A 17,626-nucleotide genomic window follows, 5' to 3' on the forward strand; every position below is an offset into this window, starting at 1 on the left:
AGAAAGTGTTGGTTTCTAATATATGTAATTTCTTTCTGCTTGTGGGAAAACAGTATTTCTTGTTGTTTCTTTGTCCGTGTTGATGTGGAGAGTTTCTGGTTTGCCTACTCTGGAATATGCAACATATCATCGTCCTTCTTTAGGGGTCCTTTTCAAATCTATGATATTGTATCTCTCTCTATGTGTGAATCATATCTATCTATCTATATCTATGGCTGGATGGCTCTTTGTCAGGAGGGCTCTGATTACATTTTCTTGCCCTGGTGAAGAGAGTTGGACTGGATGGCTTTAAGTGTTTTCTGTTGGTCATAGGGAAGTTTGCCCCAATTCTGTCATTGGTGGGATTCAGAATGCTCTTTGATTGTAGATGAACTATAAATCCCAGTAACTACAAATCCCAAATGTCAAGGTCTATTTCCCCCAAACTCCATCTGTGTTCATATTTGGTCCAGATCAATCATTGTTTGAGTCCATAGTGCTCTCTGGGTGTAGGTGAACTACAACTCCCAAACTCAAAGTAAATGCCCACCAAACCCTTCTAGTGTTTTCTATTGGTCATGGGAGTCCTGTGTGTCACGTTTGGTTCAATGCCATAATTGGTGGAGTTCAGAATGCTCTTTGATTGTAGGTGAACTATAAATCCCAGCAACTACAACTCCCAAATGACAAAATCAAAACTTTTTGAGTGAAAGACATACATTGGGTTGATAGGTGTATGCTGTCCAAATTTGGTGTCAATTGGCCCACTGGTTTTTGAATTCTATTAATCCCACAAATGAACATTACATTTTTATTTATTTAGATGACATTGAATTGTGCCGGATGTAAGCCGCCCTTGGGGGGGGGGGGGGTTGAGAAGGGTGGGGTACAAATATTTTAAATAAATAAATAAATAAATAAATAAATAAATTCCTGGGCCCATAGAAGTCATGTGAAGCAATTAAAAATTCCAGGGAGTCATAGACAAATTGATATGCTCTCTATACACATTACAGATCATTTTGGGGCATTTTGGAACAAAAATGTATTTACTTCCAAGCGTTCTAGGGACACACAAAGACACAAAATGGCTTTGGGGAGCGGAGTGTACACTGGAGGAGGAGGACAAGGAGGGAAAGTCCCCTATGTGAACATAATGACTACAAATAAAGTCAAGCACAAGTGTTCTGCCAAATCTGACTGGGAATTACATTTGCTGAAGTACACTTACATAACCAGAGGTTCTCTTGCTATGTTATTTTAAAAAGTATCCAGTACCTCCTTGTACATTGGTTATTTTTAGATGTTGAATGCCAGATGGATGGGTGCATTGATCATGGGAAGGGGTTACCAGAAACGTTCCCTCAAAACCCATCATCCAGCTATCAGCTGTTGCTCTCCTGGAGCTTCTTGCAGTTATACAGTTAAATATTACACTCTGCTGGTTTCAAAGAGCATCTCAATCACACCTGCGATTTCAGTGACCCTTTCAACAGCTAGGCAAGACAGAAAGGGAAAGCTATTGATGTCACCTCCTGCACTTTTAGTTCTGAGAAAAAACACACTTCACCTTGAGAATCGCACACCTGCAAGGGTTACGAGGCATTTCTTGGGAAATAAGGTGTGCACAAAACAGTGCATCTTTCTTCAAATGAATAAAATGTGAAAAGCTGGAAAATCATCCCCAGGATCTCACTTTAGGGAGTGAGCAAAAGTTGTATAAATTAAATATTAAAATAGTGTTGCCACAGGAATTGAGGAAAGATGGACTGCATTCAAAAGAAAGGTGGTGGCAAGGGGAAATAAGTAGTGTAAAAGCATACAACAAGAAGAGACAGATACAGCTGGGTAAGAGGGATAGAGAAAATCTGCCTGCTGCCAAAGGCTATTGAAATGATGTGATCAGTGTGGAGAGAGGAGAGAGAGAAAAGGGCTCAGTAGAAAGAGCAAAAACAGAAGCCTAGATATGGAGAAAATAATAAAGACTACTGGAAGCTACTGTTTTCCGTTTTGCATCCTACCAGTATCCTCTATTTATCATCTATGGCAGAGTGATTATTATGCATCCCTGGCTGTTGTTGGACTGTAGCACCCAGTTTTCATAGAATCATAGAATTGGAAGAGACCTTGTGGGCCATCCAGTCCAACCCCTGCCAAGAAGCAGGAAAATCACATTCAAAGCACCACTGACAGATGGCCATCCAGCCTCTGTATAAAAGCCTCCAAAGAAGGAGCCTCCACCATACTCTGAGGCAGAGAGTTCCATTGCTGAACAGCTCTCACAGTTACAAAGTTCTTCCTCATGTTCAGGTGGCATCTCCTTTCCTGTAGTTTGAAACCATTGTTCCGTGTTGTAGTCTCTAGGGCAGCAGAAAACAGGGCAGCAGACTACTGTTACTGGGAGTTGCAGTCCACCTTACTTACTTACTTACTTACTGACTTACGTGATCCCTCATTGTCCGAGTAGGATAGTCCTCCAAGATCAGTGTACTGGTGGGTCCATAGGTGACTGTGGAGCCCTATTCTTGATCTGCATGTTCTCCTGCAGTGAGGGCATTGGTTTCCAGGTGGAAGGCAGTCCCGGTCCGGGTTGGCTTGACGCACCTTCCTCTTAGCATGTTTCTCTCTTTCGCCCTCCATTTGTGCCTCTTCAAATTCTACAGCATTGCTGGTCACAGCTGGCCTCCAGTTGGAGCGCTCAAGGGCCAGGGCTTCCCAGTTCTCAGTGTCTATGCCAGAGTTTTTAAGGTTGGCTTTGAGCCCATCTTTAAATCTCTTTTCCTGCCCACCAACATTCCGTTTTCCATTCTTGAGTTCAGAGTAGAGCAACTGCTTTGGGAGACGGTGGTCGGGCATCTGGACAATGTGGCTGATCCAGCGGAGTTGATGGCAGAGGACCATCGCTTCAATGCTGGTGGTCTTTGCTTCTTCCAGCATGCTGAAGTTTGTCTGCCTGTCTTCCCAAGAGATTTGCAGAATTTTTTGGAGGCAACGCTGATGGAATTGTTCTAGGAGTTGTATGTGATGTCTGTAGACAGTCCACGTCTTGCAAGCGTATAGCAGGGTTGGGAAGACAATAGCTTTGTAAACAAGCACATTGGCATCCTTATGGATGTCCCGGTCCTCAAACACTCTCTGCTTCATTCGGAAAAATGCTGCACTCGCAGAGCTCAGGCAGTATTGTATTTCAGTGTCAATGTTGACTTTTGTGGAGAGGTGGCTGCCAAGGTAGCGGAAATGGTCAACATTTTCTGTTACACCATTAAGCTGTATTTCTGTCATTTCCAGTCTATCCCTTACATAGGGACCGAGGAAGAATTAATTGGCCATTTCCTAAGTAGAGAGTTCCTGGCAGACTATCTTTATTTAATCCAAAACATACCATAGTTGATAAATATGTGACATCAATATACTGGACCGATCTCAGAACCTGACAGTGGACCATTTCTAATCTGAAACTGGATCATGCTGTGAAATTAATCTAATTCTGTCATCCATTTGCAGAAGCATGACATCTTCACATTGTAAACAAATATATGTTAGTCTAAGGAAGCTCTATACTCAGTTGGGGTAAGGGAGAATGTACATTTATGTTTTATGGAAACCAGTCACTATATTTTCTCTGAAGTACAATGTATCCACAAAGGAATCAACTTTAAAATGTCATTGGGGGGAAGGGGGAGTTACACAAATTTCAATCTGTATTACCCGCTGGATCGGAACTCAAGAAAATATAAGGTACGACATTATAATCTCACTTATGCACTCAGATGCTATTTTAGGCATTCAATCAAGAAGGTGATATAACAAGTTACTGAAAACCAATCAGTATCTAACGTGGGCACAAAGGTCTCCACATCCTGCGGCTCAACAACTTTTCAAGGTTGTTGCATGTATTATGGAACTTTGAAACTTTGAAACACTGACACTTTGGCTGCCCTTGTTATGCACCAATTAAAAATGTTATTTTAAAATTATTTCATCAACTTCTGTTTTATCTGGGCTGGATCTGTGAGGTTGGAGCAGAAAGCACTGTGCTATGGTGGTTCTGCTTCTATCTGTGAACTTGGTTTCAGACTAAATAGGGGATTGTGTCTCTCTGCCCTTTTCGGATTTGGGTGGGATATCTTCTAGATGTCAGTCAGATGTATACTTCTATTATATTTGAATATAAAATATACAGCTTAGACCAAAGCCTGGATACAGTGTTCACCTGGATGATGTTTAATTGACAGTTGAATCCAGAAAGATGGAATGTAATAGGTGTTTCCAAACACTGGTGGTTGGGTTATCCATCTGTCCTGAATGAAGTTGTACTCTTTCTACAGCACTGGTTCCCAGCTTTTGGTCTTCCAGATGTTTTGGACTTACCAGCTGTTAGAAATTGTGGTAGTTGAAGTCCAAAACACATGGAGGACCAAAGGATCAAAGATTGGGAACCACTGTTCTTCAGGGACAGGTGCATCATCTGAATGTATTTTCCTGTTGGTTTACCTGCTTGCTAACATGGATAGTAAGTCAGTAACCACTGGGTTTTTAGTGGATTGTTTTATAATGAAATATTTTATTGGGTTGCTATGAGTTTTCCGGGCTGTATGGCCATGTTCCGGAATAATTATCTACTGACATTTCACGAACATCTATGGCAGGCACCCTCAGAGGTTGTGAGGTTTCCCCCAGGCAGCAAGCATCCAGGCTTTGAAGCTGCAAGGCTATTCAATGCTAATCACGGTGGTCAGTTGCAACATTCACACTTGCCTCCAACAGAGAAGAGTTTTTTCTCCCACCCTGGACATTCCACAGATACATAAAGCTCACTTGCCTAGTTTCCAACAGACCTCACAACCTCTGACGATGCCTGCCATAGATGTGGCTGAAACATCAGGAGATAATGCTTCTGGAACATGGTCATACAGCCTGGAAAACTCACGGCAACCCAGTTATTCTGGCCATGAAAGCCTTCGACAACACAAATATTTTATTATTTTTGAGTAATTGCTTTTACTGTAATCCATTGTGTGATTTTTTAAAAAATGAAAAGTATGATTAATTTTTTTCTAAATAAGCGACATTATTTTACCCAACATGGATATGAAGTACTTATCAGTGTGATTATCCCTATAAAGTAATGTCTGTTTCTGATTGTATGCCTGACCTCTCTTGCACCACATTAAGCATGATTTGTATATTAGGAATGCAGCCTTTAGTAACTGGTCTGTTTCCACGGATGTGTCCCTGCCTAGTACCTCTAACTGCAGAAACAAATCCCATGAGTATGCATACAAAAATGGTTTTACAACTGAATGTTCTCTCCAACAGGTTATGAAGAAAATGAGCAACATTTATGAATCAGCGGCAAATACCCTGGGAATCTTTAGCAGCCCATGCTTGACCAAGGTGGAACTGAGAGTTGCTTGCAAAGGCATATCGGACAGAGATGCCCTCTCCAAGCCAGATCCTTGTGTCATCCTGAAAATGCAGTCTCATGGACAGTGGTTTGAGGTAGGATACTGGTTAAATATATCTTGAAAGCTTTCTACAATGGTTAAGAGGACTGTACTGTATATATGCAGAGGTAAGCAGCCTTGTAAATGCCCATATTGATTCAGTGTGCTCACAAGTATAATGGCTTGCACTGCCAGTGCCAAATGGTCATATAATGATATACAGCACACATTTCTGTGCTTTGATCTGTTCTTATTTAGTACCCATGTTGCAAGGAGGTTGAGTGAATAACATGTCTTCCACTTTTCACAAGCACATTCTCTTGGAGAATGGAAAGTGTCAGGCCCCATATAAAATCCAGATTATCTGCTTTGAACTGGATTATATGAAAGTGTAGACACATATAATCCAGTTCAAAGCAGATAATGTGGGTTATATGCCTTGATAATCTGAATTATATGATAGTGTAGAAGGGCCCCCAGATTGTTAAATGTCTGGTTATGCGATGGATACCTCTCTACTTGTGTCATTGGGTAGCTGTAACAGTAGAGGGAGCATATGAATTCTCAGATATAAAGGAAGATGCTGATGGAGAACCAGGCTATGGCTTCATATCAAAAGCTTGTCTAGCTGGCCAGCCAGAGTTGTGGCCAGGTCTACCTTAAAGGTGAATTATCTGCTTTGATAATCTGGATTATATGACAGTGTAGAAGGGGCCTCAGATAATTATGCCATGGATACCTCTCTACTTGTGTCACTGGGTAGCTGTAACAGTAGAGGGAGCATATGGATTCTCAGATATAGAAGAAGATGCTGATGGAAAACCAGGCTTTGGCTTCATTTCAAAAGCCTGGGTAGCCAGAGTTGTGGCCAGGCCCATCTCAAAGGTCAAGACAAGGACTGTGGCAGTTCCCAGTCCAACAGCAGAAATTGTGTGAGGAACTTAAAACATGGAAGAATACAATTTACAGTACCTGGCCATGCTGGATGTTGAATTTTGATTGTCTTTTTTTAAAAAGTAACACCTCCAAATGCAGGATTTGGAAATGGACCATATAAGATAAGACTACTACTACTATTTCTTCCTCTTCTTGTTGTTGTTTTAATTACATTTATTTGTATCCTGCTTTTTTCATTGTGTCAAGACCCAAAGTGGCTCACAACCAGGCCTGTAGCGAGGGGGTGGTTTTAGGGGTTCAAACACCCCCCCCCCAAATTTTTCAGATTTTTTTTAAAAAACTGGTTTACTCATGAATTTTAACTGGTTAACCAAATCCCCATGCTGCTAAGTCTATGAGATGCAAAAAATTAAGAGTCCCTCCAGAACTGTAAGCACTATCTCAAGCAAATATTGACAATTTATTCACACTGTCATTACTTGCAGCCATAGCCGCTGTAGTGAAGCAACCAAGTTGGGGGGGGGGGGTGTTGAATGCTCTCATTAAGGAGGCCAGACTTGGTGGAGGTGGTTGACAGGGGTGGAGCTGCAGGCTATTGAAGGCTGCTCTGCCCCCTGCTGTGCTCTTTGCTTCAGTGTGAGCTAGGAGGCAGGTTTCAACCCCCCCCCCCGCCGAAATTTTCAACCCTCCCCAAAATGTTAACCCCCCCCCCCCAAAATTGTCAACCCTCCCTGAAATTTTTTTCTGGCTACGGCCCTGCTCACAACCTTAAAAACTTTATAGTTTAAAACCTATAACATACACATTTTTAAAAATAGAATTAAACATTATAGTTATTAAAACAATTCAGTTGAAATCTCATTAAGGACCTCAATACATTGAAGGGGGGATGTGCCACGGATCATGGGAAATCCAGCAGGGCCCAGCGAGGGGCGTGAGGAACCTGTCACCCCACAACTCGCATAGCCCACCTTGTCCCTCCACTCATCCCATGAGGGAAACATCACCACCCAGCTTCTCTCTGTTGTTTCCTATGCAACATGGGAAACCTTCAGTGTTGGCGGTACTGTCTCTTATGATACTTCAACTTCATTTGAGGCACGAAACCTCACCAGAAGTAGATTGACATAGTGTGATGGGCTTCAGTAGACTCCATGCCTCAAGTGAGGTCAAAGTGTTGTAGGACAGGCAATTTTCCCTGTCTGATGAGGTTGAAAATCAGATAAGTAAAAAGTAAATAACAATTGAAATGCTATACAGTAGCCACTCACCAATTCTGAAAACCTTTCTGCTTTCAAAGCCTGCCTGATTAAAATAAATAAATAAATAAATAAATAAATAAATAAATAGCCTGCCACTCAAAGGACAACAGATAGGGCCACATTCTAGCCTCCTTGGGAAGGGAGTTCTACAATCAATGGGTAGTCACCAAAAAGGCCTCCTCTTGAATTCCCACCAATTGTGCTTTTAATGATTATGGGACTTAGAGAAGGGGTTTGCCTGAGGATCTCAGAGCCCAGCAGGTTTGTAGAAGGATATGTGATCTGTCACCAAAATCATATAGGTCTTCAAAGGTCATAAGCAGCATTTTGAATTCTGCCCGGAAGGTTGTGCCACTTCCCGTTAACAATCTGGTCACAGCTCTTTCAACCAGCTGAAGTTTCCAAACAGTCTTCAAAGGCAACCTCAAGTTAAACACATTACAGTAATACAAATGAGATGTAACTAAGGATTGTGCCACCATGGTCAGATCTGATGTCTCAAGGAATAAGTGCAGTTAGCACACATGTGCAAAGAAGCCTGGGCCTCCTGGTTCAATTCTGAGCCCAAACTGTGAACCCATGTATTCAGGGGGAGTGTAACCACTTCTAGCACAGGCTGACTCTCTATTCCCTGATCTGTTTTATGTATCCTCCTCAGCAAGAAAGGGAAATTTCCAGGATAGTGACTTACACGGAAGACTTCAATTTAAAACAATTCTCGTGTTAGCAGCGTAATGTCCTTAGTCTATGAGAGCAACTTAAAGGGGGAAGTTGTTGTTGTTGTTGTTCATTCGTTCAGTCGTCTCCCGACTCTTCGTGACCTCATGGACCAGTCCACGCCAGAGCTCCCTGTCGGCCGTCACCACCCCCAGCTCCTTCAAGGTCAGTCCAGTCACTTCAAGGATGCCATCTATCCATCTTGCCCTTGGTCGGCCCCTCTTCCTTTTGCCTTCCACTTTCCCCAGCATAATTGTCTTCTCTAGGCTTTGCTGTCTCCTCATGATGTGGCCAAAGGACTTCAACTTTGTCTCTAGTCTCCTTCCCTCCAGTGAGCAGTTGGGCTTTATTTCCTGGAGGATGGATTGGTTGGATCATCTCGCAGTCCAAGGCACTCTCAGAACTTTCCTCCAACACCACAGCTCAAAAGCATCGATCTTCCTTTGCTCAGTCTTCCCTAAGGTCCAGCTCTCACATCCGTAGGTTACTACAGGGAATACCATGGATTTGACTAGGCGGATCTTTGTTGCCAGTCTGATGTCTCTACTCTTTACTATTTTATTGAGACTGGACATTGCTCTCCTCCCAAGAAGTAAGTGTCTTCTGATTTCCTGGCCACAGTCTGCATCTGCCGTAATATTTGCGCCTAGAAATACAAAGTCTGTCACAGCCTCCACATTTTCTCCCTCTATTTTCCAGTTGTCAATCATTCTTGTTGCCATAATCTTGGTTTTTTTTATGTTTAGCTGCAACCCGGCTTTTGCGCTTTCTTCTTTCACCTTGATTAGAAGGCTCCTCAGCTCCTCCTCGCTTTTGGCCATCAGAGTGGTGTCATCTGCATATCTGAGGTTGTTAATGTTAAAGGGGGAAGTAGTTTTCCACAATGCAGGCCTTTTTCTTATTGCTCCAAGTGAGATAATATGATGCAATTCAAGCATGACTGCATTGCATTTAATGAGAAGAAGAGAACTATTTTTAAATTATCTAGAGATCCTGGTAAACCTGCATCTAGAGTTCTTTAGATCTGTGATTTTTCTATCACAGATTGGATGACAGAAATGGGAAGAAATTCTATCTCACCATTCTTTATACATCATACTAGATGACCAAACTCTGCGTATTTGTATTCCTTTGCATCTTTTTTTCCTTTGTTCTCAGGAAAGAAAGGCTCAGTATTGCCATCTGTGAGAGCACCAAAGTGTAAAATGACCTTTAAGTTTAAAATAATTTTAGGATAACAGGATTAAAAATAAAACCAACAAAACTGATTAATCACCAACAATAATTACAGCTTTTTCTGCTGTTATAGAAGGTCACTCACTTCAAAACACATTAATTATGGAAACAAATTTCCCAGTAAAATTTATCAGGAAAGAGTGCTTCTGACATCAACAATATGTCTTACAGACATTTATCAATGCTTATGTTCCATTTTTAAACACTTACATAACCAAAAGAAGTAATTTCAACCACCAGGAGGTATGACACAAATATCTTGAAATATTAAGTTGGTTGCTAGTTTTCTTTTAAAGGTTGTTTTAAGTACAAGAGATTTGACCAAATAGAGGTCAGAAGAACAAGTCCAGGGGCCCATCCAGACAGTATCTTTATCCCGGGAGCTTCCACAATAAACCTGAGGGTGGCCAGATGCCATTCCCTGTAAACCTGGAAGCAATCGCTACAAAAAGCAAAAAATGCTAGATTTCCAGATCCGGGGATATAACAGGTTTGAGCCAAATATCCGGATCTTTGCATGTCTGTATCATGGGATTTTTTTTTATCTTGGTTTGTTCCCGGGTTTTAGATGCTTGTTCCTGATTAGTCAGTTCCTGAAAAGAAGGTGACACTTGAATAGAAAGCAAAAACTTTGTTTGTGTGCCCAAAACTTCATGAAACATGTGGAGGGCACATTTTCTCTGGCCAGGACAAAGTTGTGGTCCCCCTAGTCAAAGTTGTACATCTTTTCACAAGAAGAGCAATCAGGAACAGCCATGGAACAGCACCCTGTTGTCTGATGCCACAAGTATACTACCAAATCTGTCTGGACAGATGGCTAAGCAGCCAGGCTCTAAAAATAATAAATAATGACAAAGTTCTGTTCCTGGCTTAAAAGTGTGTGTTTCCGATTGCGTAGTGCTGACATGGACAGAAGTAGTCTTGCCCTGTAAACTTTGTTTGTGTGTCAGAAACTTTATGAAACATAATAATAATAATAATAATAATACACCTTTATTTATACCCCGCTACCATCTTCCGAAGGACTCGGTGCGGCTTACAAGAGGCCGAGCCCAAATACATAAATAAAAAAGCAACAATAGCAATACAAACAATAAATAAACTCATAAACAAAACAATAAACAATAACAATAACACCACGACACATTAAAAACCTATGGCAGGGCCAAATGTAATAATTAAAAATTTAAAAATGCTGGGCATGGCATGGTGATATATAACTAGGATAGACATTTGGAGAGAGATGGAGCGAGCAGACAATCCTAGATCATTAGTAAAGTGCGATTAGGGACATGTTGCTTAGGGTTAGCACAATTTATCTGGCCCGCACATAGGATTGAACTTTTGTGGTGATCTGCATAACCAAATCTCCACATGTCTGCATATCCGCATCTCATGTTTTTTTTTTTTTTTTTAAACCTGCCAGTTTCTGGCAGAAGTTCCACAGCAGCCATCTTGGGAGCCTCTAAATCTCGGAACAAAGCATCAGGTCTGGACAATGGAGGCGGAAATCCCGGAACCAACAAGTCTGTATGTGGACCTCTCCTGAAGTCACGGGATTTTTTGCCCCTCACTAAAACCCCTGATTTAGTGCTGTCTGGAAGCGCCCTAGGTAGCCAGCATTTGCATGGGGCATTTCTGGCAGAAAATAAATCAGTTTCCATCTCACATTGCAAAGGGTGAAGGATGTCAAGGCATATTTCCTTCTTGCTATTTCCTTCTACACCACCAGCAGAACATTTTAATTTGTCCTCTAGTTGGAATCAAGGGGAGGAAAAATATCTGTATCAGTTGAATTGCTGCTTATAGTTTTATAGGTATATTCACTGACTGACTTCTCCCAGAATAGAAAGCAAATGACCCTGGCAGATGGCTGTGCCATCTCTTCTTGTATTAGTCAAACTGCTTCGCGAAACATATCGGGACTTGGGATGCCTATTTGGTGTTTGATGCCTACATATGGTTTGGATGTGAGATCATCTAAGGCATAATAGTTTGTTGGAGGAGGGGGAAGAGAAGATGATTCTATGTCCCTGCTGTGACTGCCTGCCAGATAGTGGTTATTCATGAAGTTGTTTTGGCTCCTCTTTTGATTTTTCAGAAATAGCACAAGTTTTCACATTACCGGAATAATGTATACTCATCTTGGCAACATGCTGTCTGCATATGGTGTGTTTGGCTGTTACATACATCAAGCCATCTTCTCCTTATGGCCTTCTTATGAATGAAAGACTGTCAGGAGACCATGCTGTTATCAACTCTGCTCAGGCCTTGCAAACTCAGGGCTGTGGCTTTCTTTCTTGGTTTCATCAGTCCATCTTGTAAATCAATCTTTATCTTTTCTTAATACTTGCAACTTTATGAAGCATCATCCTTGCCAATGAACCATGTCTCATACATGGAAAGTATGACAGTCTGAGTTTAGTCATTTTGGCTTCTAGTAAGAGTTCAGGCGTAATTTATTCTTGGACTCATTTCTTTGTTTTTTGGTGGTCTGTGGAATCTGTAGAACTCTCCTTAATGTGGCCTACCCTGACTTTTGTGGCTGTTGTGTGCATGTGGCTGTGTGCGTGTAAAGGAGAACAGTCACTTGTCTCCAGAAGTAACAACAAATTTGGTTACACTTTATGGTTTTTGCAGGATATGTGTGACCTGTGGTAGGGCCTGAAGGTAGACATTAGTTTCTGGAAGTCTAGGTTTTTCTGATTGCTAATGTACTCATTGGAAAAATCAGATATAGAGAGGCTTGTCTTTGGGGCTATGAATGCAGACACTCTCATGTTTACCTGGAATTAAGCAGTTCATTGGACTAAAGAGAACTTATCTCTGGTCAGGCAGCATGAGCTGGTTGAATGTTAACAGTGCCTAACATCAAACAATTTGAAAGTCAAAAGTTGAAGGTGGCCACTGCTCACTTGTTTATCCATTTCCCTTCATTAGGCTCCTGACATGAATGCTATATTGCTTAATCTGGACTCTTAACAAATGCATTTTACAACCAAGTATAGATATACCTAGTTCAAGCAGACTTGGAAGGTTCAATAAAAACTTGGAAAGATTGCAACCTGTGGCTGCTAGTGACTTCCTTGTCATTGGGGTAGTGAATTTGCTCTGAGTTCTAGTCTGAACTTTAGGGTTAGTGCTAAACTTCTTATTGAGTTGCAATTTATCTTCTAGGATTTATTATTTATTTATTTATTTATTACTTGCACTTATTTACCGCCACTCTCAGCCCAAGGGCGACTCGTGGCGGTGAACAACAACATAGAAAAGACAATTTACAATAATCAAGGACAATACATAACATGCTACTACTAATTGACATATACTTATACTAAAAATCCGCTTCGTCGTATCATGGGTCATAGTCAGTCTCATAGTCGTGGTCCATTCCGGTCGTCATTGCCAAGGATATAGTACTCAATTGAAGGCCAGCTCGAAGAGCCATGTTTTCAGGCTCCTACGAAAGGCCATAAGGGAGGGCGCCTGCCTGACTTCGGCAGGGAGGGCGTTCCACAGCCGGGGGGCCACCACCGAGAAGGCCCGCTCTCTCGTCCCCGCCAGGCGTGCCTGTGAGGCAGACGGGACCGAGAGAAGGGCCTCCCCGGATGATCTCAAGGTCCTCGTGGGCTCGTAGGCCAAGATGCGGTCTGCAAGGTATTTTGGGCCGGAACCGTTTAGGGCTTTGTAGGATAATACCAGCACCTTGAATTGGGCCCGGTAGCAAATCGGCAGCCAGTGGAGCTGGGACAGTAGGGGCGTTGTGTGCTCCCTACGCCCTGCTCCTGTTAACAACATGGCTGCCGCGCGCTGGACTAGCTGAAGCTTCCGGGCCGTTTTCAAGGGCAGCCCCACGTAGAGAGCGTTGCAGTAGTCGAGGCGGGATGTGACCAAAGCGTGTACCACCGTGGCCAAGTCAGACTTCCCAAGATATGGGCGCAGCTGGCGCACGAGCCTAAGCTGTGCAAATGCTCCCCTGGTCACCGCTGAAACCTGGGGATCCAGGCTCAGCGACGAATCCAGGGTCACACCCAAGCTGCGAACCTGAGCCTTCAAGGGGAGTGCGACCCCGTCCAGCACAGGCTGTAACCCTATACCCTGTTCGGCCTTGCGACTGACCAGGAGTACCTCTGTCTTGTCTGGATTTAATTTCAGTTTGTTCGCCCTCATCCAGACCATTACAGCGGCCAGGCACCGGTTCAGGACTTCGACGGCCTCCTTAGTAGCAGGTGGGAAGGAGTGACAGAGTTGGACATCATCTGCGTACAGATGACACCGCACCCCGAAACTCCGGATGATCTCACCCAGCGGCTTCATGTAGATGTTAAACAGCATGGAGGACAGGATGGAGCCCTGAGGAACCCCACAGGTCAAAGGCTGTGGTGTTGAACAGGAGTCCCCCAATAACACCTTCTGGGTGCGGCCCTCCAGAAATGACTGGAGGCACTGCAAAGCAGTGCCCCCGAGACCCATCTCTGCAAGGCGCCCCAGAAGAATACCGTGGTCGACGGTATCGAAGGCCGCTGAGAGGTCCAGGAGCACCAACAGGGACACACTCCCCCTGTCTAGCTCCCGGCGCAGATCATCCACTAAGGCGACCAAGACCGTCTCGGTACCATGTCCCGGTCTGAAACCAGACTGTGCCGGATCCAGATAATCCGTGTCTCTCAAGAATACCTGGAGTTGTGAGGCCACCACGCTTTCCATGACTTTGCCCAAGTAGGGGAGATTGGAAACAGGCCGAAAGTTTTCGAATTTAGTGGGGTCTAGTGATGGCTTCTTCAACAGCGGCTTTATAATAGCCTGTTTTAGGCTCGCTGGAATCTTGCCCTCCCAAAGGGAGGCATTCACCACCACCGTTACCCACTCGGCCAATCCCCCTCTGGCCTCCTTCAGAAGCCAGGATGGGCAGGGGTCTAGGATGGACGTGGTGGGTCTCATTCCTCCAAGTATCTTGTCCACATCCTCGGGCTTCACAAACTGAAAAGAATCCAACAAAATAGGACAAGCAGGTGCTTGTGTCACATCCACAGAGACTGCATTTAACGTGGCGTCCAGCTCAGAGCGGATCAAAGCGACTTTGTCTGCAAAGAACCGAGCAAATGCTTCACAGCGCGTGGCCGAATTGTCAGGGCTCCCACCTGAGGTAGGGGGAGTTAAAAGACCTCTGACAATCCGAAACAACTCCGCCGGACGGTTTTTTGCAGACGCAATAGTGGCCGCAAAGAAAGTTTTCTTTGCGGCTTTTATTGCCGCGGCATATGCCCTTAGGAAGGACACAAACCGTGTTCGATTTGGCTCGCTTGGGTCCGAGCGCCACACGCTCTCTAGAACCCTCTTCCTTCGCTTCATCGCTGCCAGCTCCTCGGTGAACCAAGGAGCTGGTTTAGCTCGGTTACTTGAGAGGGGACGTTCCGGAGCGATCCTGTCAATTGCCCTGGTCATCTCCCCATTCCAGAGAGCGACCAAGGCATCGACATGGTCACCTACCGAGGTGGCGGGAAACTCCCCAAGAGCCGTCAGGAATCCGTTCGGATCCATAAGCCTCCTGGGGCGGACCATCTTAATGGGTCCTCCACCCTTGCGGAGGTTAGGGGGCGCAGTGAGCCTAAATCTGATCAGGAAGTGGTCGGTCCATGGCAACGGAGAGATAGACAACTCCTCCACACCGCCACCCTGCTCCCATCCCTGGCAGAAGACCAAGTCCAATGTGTGTCCAGCACAGTGGGTGGGGCCAGTTATTCGTTGGGACAGCCCCATGGTCGCCATGGCGGACATGAAGTCCTGAGCCGCTCCTGTGAGGGTTGCCTCGGCATGGATGTTGAAGTCCCCCAGCACAAGAAGCCGTTGGGACTCCACCGCCAGGCTCGAGACCACCCCCGCTAGCTCAGGTAGGGAGACTGTAGTGCAGCGAGGTGGACGGTACACTAACAGAATCCCTATTCTGTCCCGGTCACCCACCCTCAGGTGGACGCATTCAAAATTTGTGGTCTGCTGGATAGGGCTCCTGGTCAGATGGATGGAATCTCTATAGACCACTGCGACCCCGCCTCCCCGTCCTCCGGCTCTTGGTTGGTGTTGCACGGAGAAACCTGGCGGGCAAAGCTGGGCGAGGTTTACGCCCCCAGCTTCATCCAGCCAGGTCTCCGTGATGCACGCCAGATCTGCCCGCTCCTCCAGGATTAGATCCTGGATCCAGGTCGTTTTTCCGTTGACAGATCTGGCGTTCAACAACACCACCTTCAAGCCGGAGGGTCCGCTCACCTGGTTACACCAATTTACCTTAGGAGACCGATTGGGGGTTGTTAATATGGATAAGCGTTCCGAATTAGGCCGAATTTGAGGTCTCCTTTTTCCGCATCTCCTCCTTCCCACCACGACCTCTATGGGGGCCCCTCGGCTAGTGGAAGACCTCCCCCCCTCCATGCCGCCATCCATAATCAAGAAATTGTTTTCTACTTTACTCGTTGTTAGATTCTTTGGTTCTTGCCAACATCCTCTCTCCCCCTCCCCCTCCCCCTCTATCCCATTTTCGTTCGCAGGCTCCAACCCATCTCCTTTTTTGCCCCCTCCGCTACACAAAAGTAACAGGGACAATACACAAATGGGGACGGGGAACCACATGGGTAGCAACAATACAGATGGTGGTGGTATTCCAGCCACACCAATGGGCTAGATCTTAAAGTGCAAGTTTTTAATGCAGCCCTGTCTATGGTAGTATTTAATCAACAGCAAACACTATGTGCTATCAGGCACAATCATAAAGTGCTAGGTCTAAAGTGCTCTGTTCGACAATAATTAAAGTGCGGCACGGAGGGATGGGGAAGGGGCGAAAGTGCTGGTGCGATCTAGCAGCAGGCAGCAGGCGCCTAAAGTGCTCTATTATGTTCTCACCCTATTGGTACAGATGACAACCAGGAATGTACTAGGTTGGTAGTAAATATTACCCTCCAATGGGGTGAAGTGATGGCGAATTAGTTAAACTACTGGTATGATCCCCGGTGGAATCTTAGACGGTTGGTATACAAGCGGATGGGGGGCTTCCGGAGGTGATAACTCAGCGGTGGGCAGCACAGATGGTCAATCAACTCTCATTCAGTATGTATCAATATAGGGCTGGCTTAGAGGTCTACACAAAAATCTACATAAGGCCAGCACAAGAATCTACGCAGAGGTCTGCACAAGAAAGTCGGCACACAATGACTCAAAGAGGTCTACACAGAGAAACCAGCGCAGAGGGCCTGCACAGACACAGTCAGATCCTTTATCGCTTTGCCCTGATGGAAGATGGCAGCGATGGAGGCCGTGACTCAGCGGCAGGCCTGATGGACACGACGGCCTGCCGCGGCAGCGGCAGCTGGTGATGGCCACGATCTGGGAGCGACTGTCGCCTGATGGAAGGTGGTGGCGGCCCCCAGACGTGATGGCTGCGACAGGTCTGGCGGTTGTTCGGCCTCTCCCGCGAGATGGAGTGGTCTCGTCCGGACGGCAGCGATGTCGGCCCAGCGGCACAGGCAGCCGGCCGATAGCGGCCCGCCGGAAGTGGGGTGCAGCGGCCGCAGCTCTGCAAGGCGATGATGGTAGTCCGGCGGCCTAGCGGTGACTCAGCTCCCGCAGGGGGCGGCCTCGTCCAGGGCGGAGGCGTCAGCGTTTACACTGGCCGCGGCCTGCTAATAGCAGCCGCGGAGGCGCCGGCCTTAGCAGCCGCGGAGGCGCCGGCGGCCCAGCGTCGGCCCTCGCTTGGAGGTCGCAGTCCAGCGGCGGCCCCGCGAGGCCTAGCAGCGGCCCGGTGGTGCCCCACCCCGCCGCAGGGCCCACTGTGGGATGGCACCAACCTCTTCCGGGCGGTGGCAGCAACGGCCCAGTGATGGCCCCGGATTCGCGGCCCGGCGGTAATGGCGGCCGCGGCAGCGTCGGCAGCGTCGGCCTGGTGACTGCGGCCTGACGGCGGCCCGGCGCTGAAGGTGGATCTGAAGGCCGCGGCCGCGGCGGTCCGCGATCTGGTGATGTGGGTGGCCGCCCAGCTGCCCAGCAGGAGCGGGGCCCAGCAACGCCCGAGAGAATGGCGACTCGGCGGAAGCTGAGGTG

At 45.8% G+C, this 17,626-nt stretch overlaps 1 protein-coding gene across 1 annotated transcript in view; it reads left to right on the forward strand.

Annotated features, from left to right (window-relative positions):
* Positions 1-17,626, forward strand: part of CPNE4 (copine 4) — a 246,075-nt gene that overhangs the window by 74,109 nt on the left and 154,340 nt on the right. Inside the window, exon 2 of the mRNA XM_060781818.2 lies at positions 5,299-5,481. Within this exon, the coding sequence (XP_060637801.1) occupies positions 5,302-5,481 (180 nt within the window). The 5' untranslated portion in view covers positions 5,299-5,301. The remainder of the gene's footprint in view (positions 1-5,298; positions 5,482-17,626) is intronic.

Source organism: Anolis sagrei, chromosome 6 (genome assembly GCF_037176765.1).
Source record: "Anolis sagrei isolate rAnoSag1 chromosome 6, rAnoSag1.mat, whole genome shotgun sequence".
In the NCBI taxonomy this organism is placed as follows: domain Eukaryota; kingdom Metazoa; phylum Chordata; class Lepidosauria; order Squamata; family Dactyloidae; genus Anolis; species Anolis sagrei.